Source organism: Sinocyclocheilus anshuiensis, unplaced genomic scaffold (genome assembly GCF_001515605.1).
Source record: "Sinocyclocheilus anshuiensis isolate Anshui unplaced genomic scaffold, SAMN03320099.WGS_v1.1 scaffold283, whole genome shotgun sequence".
Taxonomy (NCBI): domain Eukaryota; kingdom Metazoa; phylum Chordata; class Actinopteri; order Cypriniformes; family Cyprinidae; genus Sinocyclocheilus; species Sinocyclocheilus anshuiensis.
The window spans coordinates 5,559,577-5,581,637 of record NW_015549605.1 but is presented as its reverse complement, the minus strand read 5'-3'; the positions used below and the strand labels follow the sequence as shown (position 1 = coordinate 5,581,637).

The 22,061-nt window shown below is 38.7% G+C and overlaps 3 protein-coding genes across 3 annotated transcripts in view; 2 read left to right on the top strand and 1 right to left on the bottom strand.

Moving 5' to 3' along the window:
* Window positions 1-17,466, bottom strand: part of LOC107658957 (conserved oligomeric Golgi complex subunit 5-like) — a 71,146-nt gene extending 53,680 nt beyond the window's left edge. Inside the window, exons 1-6 of the mRNA XM_016447701.1 lie at window positions 17,394-17,466; window positions 16,819-16,958; window positions 16,566-16,623; window positions 15,735-15,789; window positions 15,475-15,544; window positions 11,505-11,625 (exon numbers count right to left, since the gene is read on the bottom strand). Of these exons, the coding sequence (XP_016303187.1) occupies window positions 11,505-11,625; window positions 15,475-15,544; window positions 15,735-15,789; window positions 16,566-16,623; window positions 16,819-16,958; window positions 17,394-17,442 (493 nt within the window). The 5' untranslated portion in view covers window positions 17,443-17,466. The remainder of the gene's footprint in view (window positions 1-11,504; window positions 11,626-15,474; window positions 15,545-15,734; window positions 15,790-16,565; window positions 16,624-16,818; window positions 16,959-17,393) is intronic.
* On the top strand, window positions 432-4,448 carry LOC107658958 (probable G-protein coupled receptor 22). The gene is given in 4 exon segments (XM_016447702.1): window positions 432-741; window positions 1,690-2,575; window positions 2,578-2,621; window positions 2,885-4,448. Coding segments are annotated over 3 exon segments (1,389 nt in total). The 5' UTR covers window positions 432-741; window positions 1,690-2,527; the 3' UTR covers window positions 4,182-4,448.
* A 237-nt stretch (window positions 17,467-17,703) lies between the features above and the next one.
* On the top strand, window positions 17,704-20,984 carry LOC107658779 (tRNA-dihydrouridine(20a/20b) synthase [NAD(P)+]-like). Its single transcript, XM_016447429.1, has 6 exons — window positions 17,704-18,051; window positions 18,153-18,274; window positions 19,196-19,313; window positions 19,722-19,844; window positions 20,350-20,576; window positions 20,658-20,984. Exons 1-6 carry the CDS (start codon window positions 17,939-17,941, stop codon window positions 20,906-20,908), a joined length of 954 nt encoding a protein of 317 aa, XP_016302915.1. The 5' UTR covers window positions 17,704-17,938; the 3' UTR covers window positions 20,909-20,984.
* The last annotated feature ends 1,077 nt before the right edge of the window (window positions 20,985-22,061 follow it).

Here is a 22,061-nt window from a genome sequence, read left to right as displayed (position 1 = left end):
CACGCTTCATGCGAGGTTTGTCATGTTTGCATTGTGAAGACTCAGATGGAGCCCTTGCCTTGCAAGTAAACTCACCCACATCCTTGCTCAAGGCTATTACATGGATTTTTATTTACTCGCTCCTAAACTGTCGTTGCATGGACAATTTAAGAATTGAAATAAAAAGTTAGCAAGAAAGCAGAGCAGAGAAGTAGTGTATTTTGTGATAATGTCAACAAAGAGTAAAATTCACGTGTTGGTAAAAGCCCTATTTGATCAACAGGGGAAGAAAGGGTTACAACTATTACAGGAGACCAATCGGGAACCAGAGGAGTGTTATAAACCACAGCAGAGACAGGGAGGAAGGGGGAGGGAAAGCGAGAGTGATGAGGGAGGTGGGAGGGAAGAGAGAGAGAGAGAGAGAGCAAAAAGAGGAGGAGGAGAGAGATGAGTAGGTAGGGCATTTTGAAAGCGCTGAGCGTAGGGATGGTGAGAGCGAGAAAGACTGAGAGGGAAGGAACAAGGGAGAAGGAGAGGAGCAGATCTCTAAGCGAGATGCATGGCACAACATCCTACAACATCTGACTTCCCTGCACCCCCTTGTCAGGCAAGGGAGCGTTCACAGAAAGGCAGATAGAGGAAGACTGCCAGACTCATCCCGTCAGATAAGCATGTCCTTTATTACTCGTCCTGGCATGGCTCTACTCAAACTGGGAAATATATGGGCTACCAGGTCACTCACTCTTATGGCAGCAACGAGAGGTAAAAAGCTTCAAGTTTCTGTTCTCTCACAACTGGAGCATCTGCTAAAGGGAATGCATTCTATTCCATATAAGGCATAACTTTAGAAATCTGTACAAAGCTGACAACTTTTACTTTTTAAAATGTGCAGGGTTGCTACCAAGAATGAATAAATTTACGTGACAGTATGCTTTAAATTCAGAGCAGTTAGATTCTATGCTTTGGACAGGAATATGAATTGATTTAACAACTGTTTTGAAGAAAAACTGTGCACTGTCTTGCTTTGATGCTTGCACTGCGAAAAAAATAGATGCATGCTGTATTTTGATGTGAATCCTCCAGTGGCCAACACAGTAATTGACACATTTAACTCAATTAATGTATGTGGAAAGAGCAAAACTGAGTAATCGAAACCCATCCAACCCATTATCCTCTTAAGGGAAGATGATGTGAGCGCTCTTGTCGCTATTACTGTCTCTGGCAAGTGCTGAAAGCTGCCTTCCAGCTCAGAAAAATAGAGAAAGAGTGAGAGAGATGCTTGGAGATGTATGAGTATTCTGCTTCACATATATGGAATATTGCCCATGTACGTATGGCGTGGGAGTACTGCAAACCTGCTCTGCAAACAACCACTCACAGTCGCTGTGGGAGTCCATTATTCCAAAGGAACATGAGTTTAATGAGTTGGGCTTAAGGTTTCTCAACTAACAAATTACACCAGAGACACCTTCAAAGACAAAAAGTTGGCTTTGACTGGGGTTAATTCTTAAAAAGGCAATTGGAAGGGTGCACAATCATTACAAGGTCTCAGAACAACCAGAAACCATTGATTGTGGACAAAGTTAGTGTAAAATGGCTTATGCGAATGCTAAGATGCCACCAGTATCCTTTAGAGATTTTCAAGGTCATTTATGACTAGGGTAGAAAGACAAAAAATAATTCTAACTCTCACTTTTTTGCACGTACCAGCAGCCAGAGTGTGAAACTACTGAGGATGGAGCCCCTGTTCCTTTGTCCCACATGAACATTGTGAAAAAGAGAGGGTAAATATATGCCACACAGTGCACCGGCCTGACTACCTCCTTCCCTCTGGAAACCTGTGACCTTGTTGTGATTACTGCGTACTGCTGTCTACCTGCCTGGTCTCCTGGAGCTATATTGTGGCACAGCAGGTGGGAGTGTGATTTACTCAGGTGGAATACAAGGTACCATGGACTCTGTAGGAGTCGGTGCAACTTTTGTTATATAGTGAGGAGGGAATGCCAGTCCTTACCTGTCACACTGAGGGAGATGAATTTCTTGTTGTGGTTCGGAAAGTCTTGGAATAAACAATGAAAAGAGAGGACTTCTGCAAGGATGGGACACGGTGCTGTCCCTGATCGTTTCTGTAAAATCTGCTCGGCCAACACAAAGGACAAAAGGCTAAAAACAAGCCTGAATACAACACAGCTTTCATGTCAGGACCACGTGGATATTACAATGCACAAACCCTTCCCACGCTCTGAAAAGGAAGATCAGAGTGTTTCCATCTCCCACATCCTCCCACAGAAATCTGAGGATGCAAGGGAAAGAGGTATGAGCTGTTTAGACGGTGTTTAATCAACTCTACAGAGAGGTGTCTGAGGAAACCGGGGTGTCCTCACTTGTCCAGTCTGTGCCATGCTGGGGCTGAGGACAGCCTTAGCTGATGCATTTGTTAAATATTAGTTTATTTAAAAAAACTAAAAAAGCACACAACGGAGCAAGTACATAACAGAATGGCATTGAAGGAGCAAAGGACACTGCTGAGATAAAGAGGTGCTGGAGTATGGTTGGCGTCTATGACAACCTGCCAACACATCAACGCTTTGGTTGCATTTGCTACACGAGCTCCTAAAGAGGACAGTGAACACAAGGGAGGGGTGAGTTTCATTAGTGTATGCACATCTTTTATCTGCATGTGTAAAGCAGATAAATGTTTCATCCTTTTTACACTCTTAACTGTGGTCCTTTCCATTCACATTCTTGTTAGTTGCCAGCTAGAATTTGGCTAAATTAATTTCAAGTTATATTTCAGAAGCTAAACAGTTCTGGCATTATCATACACTCAGTAGCATGTCATAGAAATGCTTCTTAGAAATACATGTAGCGTTTAATCAACCATCTTCTGTTTTTGTGTGTGTAGGAGAATGCATACCCCTCCTGTGCTGGGATTCCAGACCATCATGAGCAACATCACTGTCCTCGATAACGTTGAACCTCTTGACTTCGAAATGGACTTGGACACTCCTTACCCTGTCAGCTTCCAGGTGTCTCTAACAGGTTTCCTCATGTTGGAGATCGTGCTGGGTCTCAGTAGCAACCTGACTGTGCTGGCTCTCTATTGTATGAAGTCAAACCTGGTGAGCTCTGTCAGCAACATCGTAACCATGAACCTTCATGTGCTGGACGTCCTGGTGTGTGTGGGCTGCATCCCACTTACGATTGTGGTGGTGCTATTGCCACTGGAAGGCAACAGTGCACTCATTTGCTGCTTCCACGAGGCTTGTGTGTCTTTTGCTAGCGTGGCTACTGCTGCCAATGTCCTGGCCATCACACTAGACCGCTATGACATCTCAGTTCGGCCTGCAAATCGAGTTCTGACAATGGGACGAGCAGTGGCCTTATTAGGGTCCATTTGGGCTTTATCATTCCTTAGCTTTCTGGTACCCTTCATAGAAGAGGGTTTCTTTAGCCAGGCAGGTAACGAAAGGAATCAGACAGAGGGGGAGGAACCGTCAAACCAATATTACACTGAATTGGGCCTCTACTATCACCTGCTGGCACAGATCCCGATCTTCTTCTTCACTGCTGTGGTCATGTTGGTTACTTACTACAAGATTCTGCAGGCGCTCAACATCCGCATTGGCACACGTTTCCATTCGGCGCCCAAGAAGAAACCGAGAAAGAAAAAGACCATCTCCATGACTTCCACTCAGCCAGAGTCCACCGATGCCTCACAGAGCAGTGCAGGCAGGAATCCGCCACTGGCCATGCGTACCTCTGTGTCCGTGATCATAGCCCTCCGCAGGGCAGTCAAACGGCACAGGGAACGCCGTGAACGACAAAAGAGGGTTTTCCGCATGTCGCTTCTTATCATCTCCACCTTCCTGCTTTGCTGGACACCCATCACCGTGCTCAATACGGTTATCCTGAGTGCAGGGCCGAGCAACCTCACTGTGCGTCTCAGACTGGGCTTCCTGGTCATGGCTTATGGAACCACCATTTTTCACCCGCTGCTCTATGCCTTCACTCGGCAGAAATTTCAGAAGGTTCTAAAGAGTAAAATGAAGAAGCGTGTTGTGTCGGTTGTAGAGGCTGACCCTATGCCCAATAATGTGGTCATCCACAACTCATGGATTGACCCAAAAAGGAACAAAAAGGTGACTTTTGAGGAGACGGAGGTCAGGCAAAAATGCCTCTCATCAGAGGATGTGGAATGAGCTACTGGGCCAATTTAAGGCAAACATCCGCATCAGGTACAGAATCATTAAAAAGGGAAACCACTAATCCAAAGCAGTAATGAATTTAAGTGTATTAAATGTACAGTATCTCAAGAGGAATAATTTATTATTTATTGTAATGGTGACTATTGTAGATGTCATAGATGCTAAAGTGTAAATACTGCATGTGTTTTTTTTTAAGTGGTCCTAGAGATTGTACATACATACCCAAGTAAAGTATAAACCACAAATGTAAAGACGTAGAAACTGATGCTCCTGGGTGTGTTCATTTGCATTAAATACCCCCAAAAGCAGCAGAATAATTTTTTTGCTATCAAGATCAACCCTGCGCAACTGTGATAACACTGGGTCGTATTTCTCGAGAGTTTTTTCACTCTGTAGAGAAAGTGGTTATATGTCTTTGTTCTCTTTTGGCTTCAGCCACCTCAATTTTTACTATTGCAAAATATAAGATAAACACTGTTAAGAATTCACACTATGAGTTTCATTAAGTGGATATTAGCTGCCCTCCACCCTGCAATCAAAGGAACAAGATGGCTATATTTTTCAGGTCAACATGTCACAGGGTGCACTTGCAAAGCAAGGTCTGCTTCCTTTCAAAATCACTTGCATGGCCAGTTGGCATAAAAATCATATATTTTTATGGGGATGAGGGAGGTGGCTCACAGCATATCGTCCAATAAAGCTGCTGGAGTATGAAGTGGATGGGGAGTGTCAATGAAAAGGTGTTGATTCCAAATACTTGACCTTATGAGACCTATTGAGCTGATGGTGTTTGATTATGGGTTAGACTGGATTAGAGGGTGATAACTATCTTTTGGCAGCCTACAAAAATAATCACCTTTGCATTGCAGCAATGAAAGGTCACACACTGTTCAGTATGAGAGGCATGAAAGTCATGCCATTAAACAGTGAAAATTAAGTAAAATACAGAGTCATGAGGGGCAGGTTAATTCCTGACTGAGTTGACAGTTGTTCAGTTTCAGGAATAGATGCAAATGGTGTTGGATGTTGGATGTGGTGTTGATCAAATCATTAACAGTGCTGAGACTAATAAAATTTGTGATGTTACACAACCAGATAATGTTCTCAAGGGGGTATCTAAGGTTAGTAAATAGAGGTGGGAATATCTCAAGGGTGTTACATATGACACCGTAGAGCCCCTAAATGCTAATTGAATATACTTTATCAAATTAAACAGCTGTTTCAAGCACTAAAAGATTTTCACACACTAAATCTTTCAGTTCATGCTGGTGCAAAATGCAAAACAATTATATGCACATGTACTGGCAGTTACCCAAATCGCATCTCAGTTGGGTAGGCTTTAAACTTGATTGTAAACCCATCTGACAGTTTGTTTGTGATTACTGCAGTGTTAGGAACTAAACATTACTAATTTTCAGCTTATATCATCAAGTGACTATTCTACAATCATACGTTCTTGAGTTTATCTATAGATAAAGGGTCAGAGCCAGGGCTGATCCATATTTAGAGCTCACACACTGTGCCGAACAAGAGAAAGTGGGAGCTGAAGTGCATGATTGATGCACGTCTTTTATGGAGTACAGGTCTCTCAAAACAGTGAGTTACTGTAACAAAAGCTGCACAATGTGACAAATCTGTCCATCTGTCAATGCTGTACCCGAGTCCCAGCTATCCTGGGGCTCTATGCTTTAATATCAAGGGCAAAATGGTTACTTTTAGCTTAGATGTACTCCCAGACAACTCTTAAAACTCACATGGCAAATTCTAAGAACCCTTTAGCTGTCTGAACTCGGTCCTGGAGGGCCGGTGTCCTGCAGAGTTTAGCTCCAACCCAAATTAAACACACCTGAACCAGCTAATCAAGCTCTTACTAGGCATAGAAACTTCCAGTCAGGTGTGTTGAGGCAAATTGGAGCTAAACCATGCAGGACACCGGCCCTCCAGGACCGAGTCTGGACAGCCCTGCTTTAGGCCATCCTCATATGCAACAGATCATACAGAGGCCTGTGGAGCTGTTACCCTGTGATGACTTGACCGAAGGTTTGGTGTTGGCCATGAATGGAGGCTTTATTGTTTTGCTGTAAACAAGCTGTATAGACATTTCTGAGAGGCAAGTGGGGAAAAATATCATATTTGCAAGCGAGCAATGGGCTTTCTGCCAGTAAAAAGGGCTGCCAAAACTTGGACGGCTCTGCTTACAAGTCGTGTTCAGGGCCTGAAAGCATCCAAAGTCACATTAGCACAAATGCAAAGTACGGTTTCATTTTTAATTCTAATAAAAAGAGGTTAAGAATGCTGAACTGACTGGTATTGCTACTATTACATGTATCTTGATTTAGACCCCGGTAACTTGGTTAGATTTTTTTGTTGTTTTACACAACCTTAACCAAAAACTTAATGCACCAAGAAAAAAAGGATAAAATCTTTGAGCAGCACCCAAGAGTCAAGTGTTCTCTCTGTCAGTCCCCATATCCACAGCCAAACCACAAACCACATCACCTCTTTGTCTTTAAAAATCTAGTTAATTGGAGCATCCTCATGGAGCATCCTTACTTTTCCACTGTCTGTTTTCATTTGCTCAATCTATTCCTCTTACCTTGCTACACTGATCGCGACGTCCATATGTCACTCATATATTCCCAGAGGAGTGAGTCACTGAGTCCAAAGTCCTGTGATTGACATTCCATCTCCATCTGGCAGGCAGGTGCAGTTCAAGTGATGTAGAAAACAAACAGAATTAAATCCCCTGCACTGAATCTTAGGTATCTGTCCACTACTCTGAAAGCCATTTGCTTTGTAAATAGACAAATTTAGCCAAGGTACTATGGGATTTTAAATGAGTGATCAGTAATAGCAAATGCTATTATGCATATACAGTACTGTATAAATACAAAATATACTTTATTAGGTTACACTTTATGTTAAGGTGTCCTTGTTATGGTTTAATTATACATTTACTTACTATATGGTTGGGGTTAGGATTAGGGTTTGGTTTAGGGTTACTTGCATGCAATTAAGGATAATTAATTGTTATTATAATAGTAAGTACATGTAACCTGTAACAAGGACACCTTAAAATAGACACCTTATTTCAATATTTAGCGTAACAAGGTAGGACATGCAAGTACATTTACTCACATATAGATATATGACTGTTTCCCAAACAGATTGCAGCATGCAGTTCACCTTTCTTCCTGTCAATTCTCAGCTCTTGACATTTATCTGACTTTGATTTCCTCTCCCCAATAACAGCCTCATTCCTTCAGTTTGCCCATGTTATCCCACTCCAATCATCTCATTATGGCTGACAGCAGTCACACACATGTCCTCCACCAATCAAAACACCTTCACCTCCTTCCATTGCCCTAGTCAATCTTCCCTTTAAGCCATTTAGAGTTCTCCCTCAACTGTTCAATCCATCTGGCCACCACATCGCTGGGAAGGGATTCATAAATCATCTTAGCAAGATGGTGAGCTGTCATTATTGTGTTAGGACCGCCATAATTCAGAGCTATTTCAGGCATATTTTTTGTGCAAGCAGTGTGATAAACCAAGAAAATAACAAATGGCCTGCAAAGCTAATGACAAAAAATAACTGTTTTGAACTGATGCCATACTGGCCACTTTGGTAAAAAATGATATATGCTGCCTATCCATTCAACACTACGCTGGAACACAATGATGTCTCAGTTAAGGTCTCACACAGTTATGGTAAACAGGAAATCGATTTGTCAATTAAACCTTCAAGGGTCCATTATCATTTACTGATTGTCTTGTTTACAATCCAATAACATGATGCTATCAGCATTTCTATAAACTCTCAAGCTCGACCCAGTCACTGTCCAACTGCACCTCGTCAGGTTTCTTGTAACAGCATCTGAGGACAGCATGCACTAGACAGAGACAGACTTCAAAACAAAGAAAGCAGTTTAATTGCTTCTACAGTTTCAGAGCTGCATCCTGCTGTATTTGTGATCTAGCATGTACCGTAAAACACTGTTAAAACCTACAGACAAAAAGCTTTCCGTGTAAGGCAGCGTGTTTTTAAACAAGTTGCCTAATGGGAGATTTGTTAGACAGCTTTCTACGCTGGATGCCAGAGAGGTGCACAAACAGATAATATCATATCAGACCCTGGCTGTTCATGTTATACCTTGAGGGGGTGGAGGGAAGGCATAAAAGCGGAGCATCCAGCGAAAAGAACAGACAGGTGCTGTTAGAGCAGTCTAATTGTCTCATCTTGGATGGTGACGCTAATGCAAAGATGTCTCTGTAATCCATTAGCTGGGTGAAACGAATCCAAATATGACCCTCACTTTGACATGATAAATAATTCAATAGATGGAAAACATATTACTGAATCATATTTTGTCACAAAGAGAATAAGACTACAGCTCAGGTTAAACACATTTCATTACACCAAATACACAAAATAATGTTCTTTTTAGCAGCATCATATGACCCCTTTAAGGAATCTCATAACTGACTGATTTGGAACTCTAACGGGAAGCAACTCACAAACAGAGCTTATGCAAGTGGTAAATGCAAAAATCAGCATGCCCTCCTTATGCACAATGGGAAACTACTGTCCGCCTGCATTGATTTAGCTTCATTTGAAAACAATATGCAAATAGAAACCAGGAAAAAGTACCTTGCTGATCTTCACTGGAATTTATCCCACAGGGCCTGTGACTCAATAATGAAGCATGTGTTTACTGTATCACACAAACTTGGAATAAGAGCACACTGAATTTGCATTGCACTATTTATCTGTCCATATGACATCTAGGCAAATGTACAAACAAAAGGTCAACAGAGTATGAGTCAATATGAATCTGATATTACAGCCATTAAACCCATGACCGAAAACAAATTCTCTCATTTCAGATAGTGTCCACAACCACATGAATTCCAGACAATAATATGCCAATGCTCTATGTTCTCATTTTACTTTTGAAATGTGGCTTTTCTAGTGAAACAAGATTGTCAAAATGGAAAAAAATCTGTGGGGCAGGCTTTAATTTGATGCAACAGAAATTGATTGGATCATGAAAGGTGCTCTCTGACAGAGAGGGGTTGAGGGCTGACGTCACCAATATGACCTGGAGCGTGCATTAAGAAAGTAAATGGGGTCAACTTTGATTTCATGTCTACTTTAAGCTCTATGAGATTATTATAATGCACTCGGGTCACTATTGGAACTAAAGTCACTTGTACACGCGATTCGGGTCAGGCGTTAATCAAGGGGGTTTCAACGAAGCATAACCTAAAATATCTCCAAAGCAGGTCAGACAATTTCAGAACCAGTTTTAGATGGTCCTCGCACCTGCATTGCAAACTCAGCAAAACATTTAGGCCACAAGAACAGGGCTGACCTGGAAACCATACAAGATTGAACTGATGCCATTTACACAAAAGTGGAAGATGCTATAGCTTTTCAATAATTGCCATTAGTGTCCTAAAAACAGGAACACAAATTTCAACATTGCCAAATGCCCAAATAACCAAATCCTATATGAAAAACTGCCATGATGTTAGAAAAATAGGAACACTTAAAAGGGGCTTTCACACCACGTAGTTCTAGGAACTTAGCTATAGGAACTAGCTAGAAGGGTCGATCCTAGAGAACCAATTTCTCCCTCGGGCCGTTTTCCTGGTTGCATTTGCACCGGCAGCAGGAACTCTGAAGTGGCCGACAGCGACGTCTTTATGCACGCCATTTACGAACGATGAATGGAAGACGCCGTGATCGGAGCCGTTTTTGTTGTGTGTCATGGGTTTCGTGATAATGGAGATGGAATGTAAATGCACAATTTATGCGATTGAAATAGCAAGAACTGGGCTAAGAGATGAAATTTTCAATGACAACTTGCAGTGTTACATATCATCGAGGCAGAGAAAAGAACACAACGCTGCAGACAACAGGTAAATGCCGTTATCACTGTTTTCCAGGTTCGTGTAAATTTTATAAAATATTTTTACATGGCTTTTTCAAAATGGCAAGTAGCCGGTGTTTTGTATGCGTTTGGCCAATCAGTGTACACTGTGTCACAGATAGTTCCTATAGAACTGTTTTAGACCCTGCTCTTAAGTAGGAGCTAAATTAGTTCCCCCAAATGGAGTTCCTACATCTAAATATTAGTGCTGGGCAATGATTAATCCAAAATAAAAGTTTTTGTGTACATAATATGTGTGTGTACTGTGTATATTTATTATGTATATATGAATATACACACATGCATGTATATATTTAAGAAAAATAAGTTACGTTTATATATGAAATATATTTATATATTATATAATTTATATGAATATAAATATATACATGTAAATACATAAATATTTTCAAAATATATGTTGTGTGTGTTTGTCTTTATATATACATAATAAATATACACAGTACACATATATTATGTAAACAAACTTATTTTGGATGCGATTAATCATTTGACAGCTCTAATTTATATATAACAAATTATATGAAGATAAATATATACATGCAAATATTTAAAAAATATATACTGTATGTGCGTGTATTTATATATACATAATAAATATACGCAGTACACACATATATTATACAAACAACAACTTTTATTTTGGATGCGATTAATCATTGCCCAGCACTACTAAATATGTTCTTAATTCCTGCGGTGCGAACATGCCAAAAAGCGAGAACTTCCGCTAATAGTTCTAGGAACTATGAAAAGGTTCCTCTGGTGCGAAAGCGCCTGATGGTTTCATGAAGAACTTTTAACATCCATGGAACGCTTCCATTCCACAAAATGTTCTTTATAGTGGAAAATGGTTCTTTAGATCAGTGGTTCCCAACCCTGGTCCTGGAGGCACCCCAACACTGCATGCTTTGCATGTCTCCTTAATCAAACGCACCTGATTCAGGTCATCAGCTCATTAGTAGAGACTTCAAGACCTGAAATTGGTGCGTCAGAGAAAGGAGACATGCACAATGTGCAGTGTTGGGGTGCCTCCAGGACCAGGGTTGGGAACCACTGCTTCAGATTATGAATTTTCTTAAGAACGATTGGAAGTTTTTTTTTTTTTTTAAGAACTGTTCATTGAAAGGTTCTTTGGAGAGCTCAAAATGGTTCTTCTAAGGCATTGCTGCAAAACCCCCCTTTATTTTTAAGAGTATTACACCAACTTGCTTTCTGATTAGCCGTCATGGACGTGATACAACCCAATAAAGACAACAGAGGTAAAGTGTTGCCACTCGTGCAGAGTGCCCCATTATGAATAAATGTTTTGAAGGACACGAGAGATGAGTAAAGTAGACGCTCATCGTGATAGGTCACTCACCCAGCTCGTTGAGGCTCTGGGCAGCTTTAGTGATCTCTCTGCTGCCCCCCTGCAGTTGCCCCTGCAGTCGTTTGCTCAGGTACAGGATGCGAATAATCCTTCTCAACAGGTCACACGCCACCTGCCAGACAGAATAAGATAAGACTTCTCATTCCTGCGTTCATCAAATAACATAATGACTTGTGGGTCTATGATAGCCAGCACAAGCAAATATCAACGATAAGGTAATGACAGTGATGTCTACATTATGATAAAGTGAAATCCTCCATCTAAAAATTTACCATGGCAACCATAGTTTCCATGATATAGACTGAAATCTGGTATTCGTGACTCATAATTCATGCTACTAGTGTAAAATCATGGTATTAATATCCATGATTATGATCCCTTATCATCCCTTGTAACACACATTTTGTGCTACAGACAAGAAGGATATATAGTGTGGCTTGTTAAAGGGATAGCTCACCCAAAAATGAAGATACCACAAAAGAAGATCATTTGGTAACCAAACAGTTGCTGGTAACCATTGACTTCCATAGTATGAAAAAAATACTATAGAATCAATGGCTACCAGCAACTGTTTGGGTACCAACGTTCTTCAAAATATATTATTTTGTATTAAACAATAGACAGAAACTCATACAGGTGAGTAAATGATGACAATTCATTTTTGGGTGAACTATCCCTTTAAGGAAACGTGTGGTGTTACTAATCAAACTTATCATTTTTGTCTGGAAGACTAATAATGGATTAAACATAGACCTAAATTGAAGGAGGGACCTCACCTACATCTAGAGACCAATTGGGGGTCTTTTTTAAGGGTCTTTAACTAGGATAACAGCATTTTTTCCCCTCGCACAAATCTTTGCTAATAGACTCAGAATTAATTTTTAAGTGGTGCTTTAATCAATTTTGGATTAATTTAATTAAGGAGAAGGATGTGCATCATCTCACAGGGTTGTTTTAACACTAGAATATGCTATCAATTAATCATCAATGCATTTCACACACATAACATACTACAAACAGGCATGAATAAACATTTAGTTCACACCCTAACAGCCAACAGACACTATATTATAAAAAATAAATAGGAAATGCTCGTAAAGCAGTGCGTTTGTGCTAAAATCATGCAACTGAGCCACACATCGAGTATAGTGTGGCGACGATCAAGCCTGTGGGCAGACAGCAGGTGGATGAAGGACTCGTGGAGGTCACTCTTTTTTTGGTTTTCAGTGAATAGGTGCCGCTGAACTGTCCCAAAGGTACGTGCATCTGATTTTGTGTGTGTCTGAAACTGATTGCTTTGTCCTGGGGTGACAGTGCGTCAGATATTGTGACAGAAAAATTACAAAAGTAAAACAGGACAAAATAAAAAAAAAATCAGCTGTGTCCCCATCGTCAGGTCTGGTTTTATTCTTACGAGGAATAAAAATAAATTATAAAAATGTGTTGCTAAAGGCAAGGACAGGACAGACCCAGACACAAAAACAACATGGAATGAACAAAGTCTCACACTTCTGAAGCTATTTGTGCCATCAGATATAGTCAACCACAAAAATGTAATAGTACAATAAGTAGGGGAGACTAGAGCAATGTTTCATGTTTAAAAAAAACATTTATGAACAATAATAATAATGATGCATGCTTTTGCAAACTAATATTAGATTTCAAATACACTGGTGAAGAACATATTCTCACACAGACTAGATATTTTCATATTTCAAACAAATGTATTCTTTTATAGGTTTCAATAATTGTGACAATTTGCCCCATGCTCAACAAACTTTCATTTTTTACCCCCTGTAAAATAGCACTGGTGCAATTCCTGCATTCGTGTTTTTCTTTTTTTTTGTGGCTAAGACCTTCACGTATCTGCCAATATTTTAAAAATATTAAAGAACTGAAAGAATAAAAAGACTATGCACAGAAATACTGACAACATGCCCTGCTCTCCTTTACAAATTTATTTCCTTTATATAGCTGCATGCAAAACCATAAACTGACGGATCATCATGGTGCTATGCTGATTAGCAAACACAAAAATGCAAATGTGTTTCTACACCTCAATAAAGCCGCACAAGAAAAGGAGCAGAAAGGGGTTTTGAGAGTAAAGGGGAGCATTTCATAACCACAGCGACCTTTCCACAGCTGTTTTTCATTCATATTTAATAACAATTCCCCAAAGCCACTAAAAACCAGGACCGAAGACCATGCAAATCCACAAGACGTGTAGAGCGGGACAGCTGTGGGTATTCACATGTGTGACTGATAGAGTGTGAGAGAGACCCTTCTTTTCCAGGTTCAAATGGACTTTTATTGACTTGAAGCTTCACTCATGATGACATCATGTGAACCGGGGGGCAGAAAGTAAACATGATAAAAGCGTGCATTTTCTTGCCTTGCAACACAAAGATACTAGCAGGTGCACAGACTTTCCTTCAGCCAAAATAGATGTTTTGAACTTTTTTTTTTTTTTACCATGAAAATACATAGCGACCACATCTGTCAAGTTACATAGAGAACAAAAAGCACAGTAAAAGTAGACCATACAAGCTTCAGAAGATATGGACAATGGCACACAGGCACTACAGACTTTTTTTTATTTGTTGTTTTGCTTGTGGAACTTGACAGAAATTAAAGGGGTCCTATTATGCTCTTTTACAAAGTCTTGATTTTGTTTTAGGGGTGTACTAGAACAGGCTCTCATACTAGGTTGTTCGAAAAACACATTATTTTTCACATATTTTACATTATTACAACACCTCTCTCCCCAGTCTGGCATGAACGGCTCGAATAGTTCTTGTATCAAATGAAGGCCCGCCTTCTGAAATACGAAATGTGCTGTGATTGGTTAGCTGGGCCAGTGTGTGCTGTGATTGGCAGCACTCGGCGCCTGGTCGGGAAATGTCATGCCCCTTACCATAGCCGCCTGCGAGCTTCAGTGTAAATATTGCGTCAATATCAAATAAATTTGAGCGCGATTTAAACCCGGATGATTGTAACCACTCTAAGTTCGTCTGTCTTGGGAAAGCTAGCGTGTCTGCGACATAGTGATAACACTTGTTGCCTTCTCTAGTGCAGCTCAACCAGGTCTCGTCCCATTCGTCGATATTTGTGATATCACAAATCCCGGAAATATGCGTTGTAGTCCAAACAAGTCGTTCGTTGTAGTTTTTGAAAAGTGATTTCTGTTAAATAAAATATCTCCTTTTGAATTGGACTTTGAGCTTTGTAACTTTGCAGATCTTTTTAATGCTCAAACAGCAACATTACACACTAACTAAAGTTGAAAAAGTGAAAAAGCATAATAGGACCCCTTTAATTTTTAACGTCACTATGAACTGTCACTGAAAAAAAAGACTGCAAATCTTAAATACTGCACAAATATACTTAGTTTTATGTTCCTCGAAGGAAACAAAAGTATATGGATTTAGAATGACATGAGAGTGAATAAATAAATACAAATCATTTAAGAGATATATTAGGTCATGGTAAATACACTCTTAAAAGATTTTTGAAAGACAAATTATTTAAATTAATTTTATTTTTGGTAAAATTTATTCATTTATTATTCTTTTTAGATGTTAAAATATTTTGAAAATCTATATTTTCATTGTATTTATTTATTTATTTTTTTTTTTTGGGATGTGATAATCTCAAATCAATATTAAAAAACATCTATTGCGCCAGAATGATTTTCTTTTTGCTTGTGTGTATTTCTTTTTTTCCCCCCATGCTGGGTGTAATACAGAATCTGTCTTGACTGCAAACAATTGTGAAGCCAGGGTTGTCTCTATCTCCGATGTCGAGCCAATAAACATGGAAATCATGCCTCTGAGCGAAGGCGCACAGTGTTTGTAAAGCAGGGCAATGAAGAAATTATAGTTCTGCAGAATGTCTCTGTTGGAATATCCAGGGATAGACAGATATGAGATGACAAAAGGAGATATAAAAGTAATAAAATAACCTGTAAGCGGGCGAGCTGGGCTGTCCGCGCCACAATCTTATTGTAAGGGTCAACAATTTTGGTTCTTATCCTAAGAAAGGAAGGAAAGAGAAAAAAGAAATGCATAAATAAAATACTGCAAAGCAGTCTGACTAATTGGTGCTTGCAATTTTCAATTTATAGCACAAATAGCACATTTTCTGATATCTATTAATCATGCATGTGACCACCACTTTTTTAAAAACATGGATCATTTCAATGCCTTCAATGGAGTCATTTACCTGTCCACAGCACTCTGGAGAGCTGCAATTCTGGTCTGCATCATTTGTAAGACACCTAGAAGCAAAAACACCCATAATTTCCATGCTCAGAATGAGCTGAATTGCATCCACTGTGCAAGAATTTGAGATGTGACAAGGGATCCCCCTGGTGGACAGCTGCTGAAAATGCACGTACATTCAATTCCATTCACATTTATTTGTATAGCGTTTTTCACAATACATATCGTTTCAAAGCAGCTTCACAGAAAACGCATTTTTCTACATTACAATTAATTACAATCTGTTATCAGAAGTGACTGTGTCAAAGTAATGTCCATGCATACAAATGATGCAGCTGGTTAACGTCACAATCATTTAAGCAAAAACAATTAATGCATTAAAGCTTTGATTACATGTTGTGATCATAATGATTGCAATATAAAGAAAATTTGGCAGTTTTGTATGCTGATTTAAAGTTGGCATCATCTGAAGTCATTCCAATTCATCAGAGTGATTTAATGTTAATTTTTAATGTTAATTATTTTTCTTAGATTATAAAGCTGAGACAACTATAGGCAAGTCGTATAGATGATTCCCCTGAAAACTGAGGAAAACTATTTGTAAATGTACTAGAAGGGGGAAAAGTTGCACACTGCATCTTCTATATATGTCATCTCAGAATACTTCAAATGTCATTTTTATATGCTTGTGAAATATCCATTTCCTACAACTTCAAATGAGGCATCATGCAGATAAAAATGGATTTGAAACTAATATTATTAGATCACATAATAAACTGAATGCAACTGATGATTGTGATCTTAAATTGTAAAGCAGATAATGAAGTATTACCTTCAAGAGATTCGATCCCTGTTGCCTGAGCTAGTAGATCCTCATGTCTAGCCACTACCTGTGATCAAAAACAACACAAAATATTGGTATGCAATTTATAATGCGTGTTATAATTGGTAGTTTTTTTAATGCTCATGTAGTTTCCAGTGCTTAGAGATGACCTATAAAGCATTAAGGCGCTTTCTAACTTTCTGAACATGATGCTAACATGGATCTGCACTGAAAGCTGCTCATCCTGACAGGTGTGACTCACCTGGCAGTGCAGCTCTTTGTCCAGCTGACTGATGCCCTCTGCCAGCTTTGCCAGCTGCTCTGCAATGACAGCATGATGAATGGCTTGAGCTGTGTATGTCTTCACATCGAAATCCTCTTTAAGGAAATCAGTGTAGCACTCTGGAAGGAAAAGGATCAGGATTTGTAAAACACATAACAGGAGATCGCATTACCTGCCTGGAGATCCAGTGTTCTGACGATTTTGCTACCTCCCATTAAAACAGATGGTAGCATAATTCCATAGCGAAAAGTGCTACCTATCAGATTTTGCTTCCAGCATGATATTAATAAGGTGTGAGGCTTTATTAACATGTACACCTACCCCAACCCTAACCCTACCCTTACAGTAGGATAAATACAGTGTTGGTAGCATAATCTGATAGGTAGCATTATTTGTCAGAACACCTGCTACATTACAATACACAGGGTATGTGTGTTACTGTGCTATTACTGCAGCTAAAGGCGCCGATCGAGATGATTAATCAGCCTGGTTAACGTACAAACACATGCACACATACAATTCGAAAAGAGAAATCCTATTAAAGCTGGATTTACCATCTTTCAGCAGTGAATTCGCTGTTGATTCCGGACTAGCCTCCATCATTGCCACTTCATCAGTGACGTACAATCCCTGCGTCACAGCATGAATGGAGAGCAACGGCGATTGGTCATGAATATTAATTAGGTTTACTGACGTCACATCATTATAAATTCGCGAACGGACACAATTTTATGCTAATGTTAATTTAACTCATTTTAGAAAGTTTTCTCATGTATTCTGTTCAATTATGTAAATTAGTTATCACATTATCAATGTAAATAAATACGAATTTCGTTTCTTGTGGATACGAGGTCAAAGGTTAAACACCCACCAACACTGAGACAGGAAGCGAGAAGCTACGCATGTGAATCTCACGAAGCTGGTTGTATCCACGCGTGTTATATTCTTAATGTTTACTATTCAGAACTCGCTTTTTTAACGAAATACATGCGTCCTGTTTGTAATAACAATGGAATACATTTTAATACGGAATTTAATATTGAGTATTTGAACCGCACGCTTTTCCAGTGACTTCTTAGAACTGTAAGTTGCGGAAATCATGACAGAGGTCCACAGTAAACTCCCAGTGGACACTGACAGTGGGAATATCATGGACCTGTTTAACAGGGGAAGGCCAGTCAGAGCGTGTGCACCCATGGTCCGCTACTCGAAGTAAGAGACAACACTGAATTGATTCCTGTAATGTAGGCGGATGTTGTATGTGTTGTGCTGATACGAATGGTTTTCTGTGTTGTTTATTCCTGATTTTTCAGGTTGGCTTTCAGATGTTTGGTGAGGAAATATGACTGTGATGTGTGTTTCACCCCAATGATCATTGCAGCTGATTTCATGCGCTCTGCAAAAGCTAGAGACAGTGAATTCACCACCAATAAGAGTAAGCTTTTTCAACTAGTTGTCCTCTAAGCCAGTGGTTCTCAACTGGTTTTACTTTATTTTACATCGTACATCAAAATTGTCATGCTGTATTAAAGTAATTTATCATACAAAATTAAACAAAACATGTATTTATTTACTTATTTATTTAGAAATTTATTTATTTAGAAATCTATTTTCATATGATCATCAAAAACAAATATTCCATAAAATATTCTACTAGAATGTTTTTATTTTTGTTTGTGTGCATTTATTTTCTGGGAGGTTTATTACAGTATTACAGCATGGCATTGTTTAAACAGGAAAATGTATAATTTTGGTAATGCATAAAAATTGCCAGCTTAACATATGCAAAAACAGTTGGCCAGATATTATTATTAACTATATAATCAAGTGACAGTAGAATCTATGCTAAAATAACAAAGTTTGAGCATGCAAACTTTAACATTAACAGCAAGAATTAAGTATTTATTTAATTTTGCATTATTATATGCATGTATTTTCCCTGCTGTCTGCAACAAGACTGATTATTTCAGCTAAAAAAACTCTGCTCTAGGTGTAGTGAAAGTAGATAAATGGAAATCTAACAGACCTAGCTGAACCACTGCAATATTAGTGAACCTTTTCAAATATAATTTGTTTTACACACACACACACACATCATTAAACAGTGAAAACCATGCATCATGCATATGTTGCTGCACAGTATTAACATTTTCAGCTATTTTCCATAATCATTTCCAGACAGGAATACATTTAATTGTCCGAATATTTTATTGGTGTAAAATGATCCTGTTTTCTCATAAACTCGTATTTGACCTCAGTGAGACTAATTTAATGCAAGGCAACCTTTTACTTTTCATTGAATCACTTGCACAGCTTTCTGCTCAGTAATTACAAATGACATTTGTTTGCTTCTTAGCTGACAGGCCCTTGATCGTCCAGTTTGCTGCAAAGGATGCACAGACCCTGGCAGATGCGGCGTGTGTGGTTTCCGCTTTCTCAGATGGGGTGGATTTGAACTGCGGCTGTCCACAAAGGTAATGCTAATATTCAGAGTATGTTTACAAAATGTGTATTATTTACCCTGAATGACAGTTGACACAAGATTTTTAAAGCAGTGTATTAAACATGGGATGTGGGTTGACTTTCTCAACATATATGTCAAAAAATTGCTGTGCAGGGCCAGATGTAATCTGCTGAATGTTTTGTGCATTTTTCAGTCTGAATTTAATGCAAAGCGTGGATTTAACTGTGTTAAATGGAGACAAGGATACTAAACTTAAATTGTAATCAAATTACCCAAAATAATTAATAAACAAACACAGTAGGGGTGAAAAAATGTCCGATTTTGTAATCGACAGGTGGTTTAATTCTATTGAAGTTTGAACATTTTCTGCACAGATTGCATTTGTAGCATCCGCAAATTCTTCTGGTTTTCGTTGCAGGTGGGCCATGTCTGAAGGCTATGGTGCGTGTCTGATTAACAAACCTGAGCTAGTGAAAGACATGGTTCGACATGTCCGAAACCAAATCGACAATCCCAACTATGCATTACCCATTAAAATAAGGTGATGTGATTTCTTGACTTTAAAATGTGCTCATGACAAGGAGTATTCAGGGTTGCAGTGCACTTACAAGTGAAGTCAAAGTGAAACAACATTACAGAGATTTACATGCAGAAAATATGAAATATGAAGCTTGTATTTTTGTTAGAAAACTTTTTTTTTTTTATACAAAAAATGTGTTATTTAATTTGAAAGTTGTTGAAATTGTTGGACAATTGGACTATCAATAAATTAATGTAAATAAAATAAATGTGTTTTAAACACTGTTTAAAGATGTCATCACAGAATATAACTATATATACTATATAACAGCTGTTTATATAAAGTTGGTTATTAAAGTATGTCCAACTTTATCTGCATAAGTACAGTATACTCTCATGAATATATATATATATATATATAAATATATATATATACACACACACACACATTATGATATTCTGTAAAGCTGCTTTGAAATATGTATAGTGAAAAGCACTATATATAAATACATGTGATTTGTCCTCAGAATTCACAAGGATATCAGGAAGACGGTGGATCTCTGTCAGAAGGTGGAGGCAGCAGGAGTCTCCTGGATTACAGTTCACGGTCGTACAGCTGACGAGAGGCACCAGCCCGTTCACTACGATGCCATTAAGACCATCAAGGACAGTCTTTCCATCCCGGTCATCGCTAACGGTGACATCAAGAGCATGCAGGACGTGGAGGCCATCTGTGAGCTCACAGGGGTGGACGGTGCGTGTCATTTAATCGCCATCTGATTTCATTTCTCTTGTTTATGCTGTTTTTGTGTCTGATATTTTTGGACTTCTGCAGGTGTGATGGCTGCTCGGGGATTGCTGGCCAATCCTGCCATGTTTGCCGGGTACGAGGAGACCCCACTGCAGTGTGTGTGGGACTGGGTGGACATCGCTGTGGAACACAGGACCCCGTTCACCTGTTTCCACCATCACCTGATTTACATGCTGGAGCGCATCAGCTCTCAGCCCGAGAGGAGGGTGTTCAATAATCTATCCAGTACGTCTACCGTCATGGACTTCCTTCACAGTACATACGGCTCCACGTAGTTGTTTTTAATGAATGCATTGTTTTATAAGTTATAATAAAGGCACAAATAAAAAAACATCTGAATATGTATGCTGTTTTATGCTGAAAAATGTATATAATTGAAAAAAGATGAATTCAGTCAAAAATAATTGTTAAATAGTTTCTTACAAGGGTCAAATGATGCATTTCTAAATCATTTTATATATATTTCATATATATAAATAATATTTTTTTGTAATTTTAACCTCTTTTACCTAATGTATTTACTTGAAGCACTCCTGAGATTTTAAAATAAATATTTTAATAATTATCTATCACATTTGCATGTTCATGGGTTTCTAACGTTGGTTAATGATCACATGGCATGCAGGTAAACAAATAAAATAGTTAATTTTTTAGTAAGTGTTTTATTTTGATCAATGGTATTTTAAAATGATTTATTTAAATTTTACATGTTCGTGATTTAATTAATTATTAGCTTTTCATTAAACTCATATACCCCCCTGCAGTTCCTTCACAGACACCAGTTTGGGAAACCTTGACATAATGTAATGTTTAATGCACTTCATGTTGTTAATAGCAATATATTTTCTTACTCTTTGTATTTTTATATCAATATGGTAAAAGATTACCCTATTTAAATCAATGTCAATGTCAAAAGTAATCAAAAAGTAGTTGTGTGTGTGTGTATATATATATATATATATATATATATATACACGTGGATGTGAAATAATTTAGATTTTGGATGTGAAATAGTACCAGCACTTCACTGTTGAATGCTGTTTACTTCAATATAGTTTTATTATTTAGTCTATTGCATAATGCAAGGGTCTTGATGGCTCCAACCCAAATCAAATGCAAACTTTTGAATTGTGTTTGAAACACATTAGGCCTGCATTCATGGGTCTGTTGCAGGAGCTTGGCTGGAAGCTCAGTGGTGAAGCACATGGTCCTAAAACCAGAGTGGTTGTTGTTGGTTCAAGTCCTGGATCGGATGTGTTATTTAGATAAAATGTTTATTTCCTATTGCTTATCGTTTTCCAAAGTGAACAATTTCCTCCTGCTCCACAGAGCTGTGTTTAATAAGATACTGTATGAAGTAACGGCACTGCAGTGCGGTTTTCCCTCCGCTCCACGAGGCGGCGCAAGCGGGCTTCACCTTCAGTCTGA

Bases quoted from the DNA above. Each gene is read 5' to 3' on its own strand.
- LOC107658779 (XM_016447429.1), top strand. From the start codon at position 17,939: ATGACAGAGGTCCACAGTAAACTCCCAGTGGACACTGACAGTGGGAAT. The intron at 18,052-18,152 runs GTAAGAGACAAC...CTGATTTTTCAG, and splicing joins CCCATGGTCCGCTACTCGAA to GTTGGCTTTCAGATGTTTGG. The intron at 19,314-19,721 runs GTAATGCTAATA...TTTTCGTTGCAG, and splicing joins AACTGCGGCTGTCCACAAAG to GTGGGCCATGTCTGAAGGCT.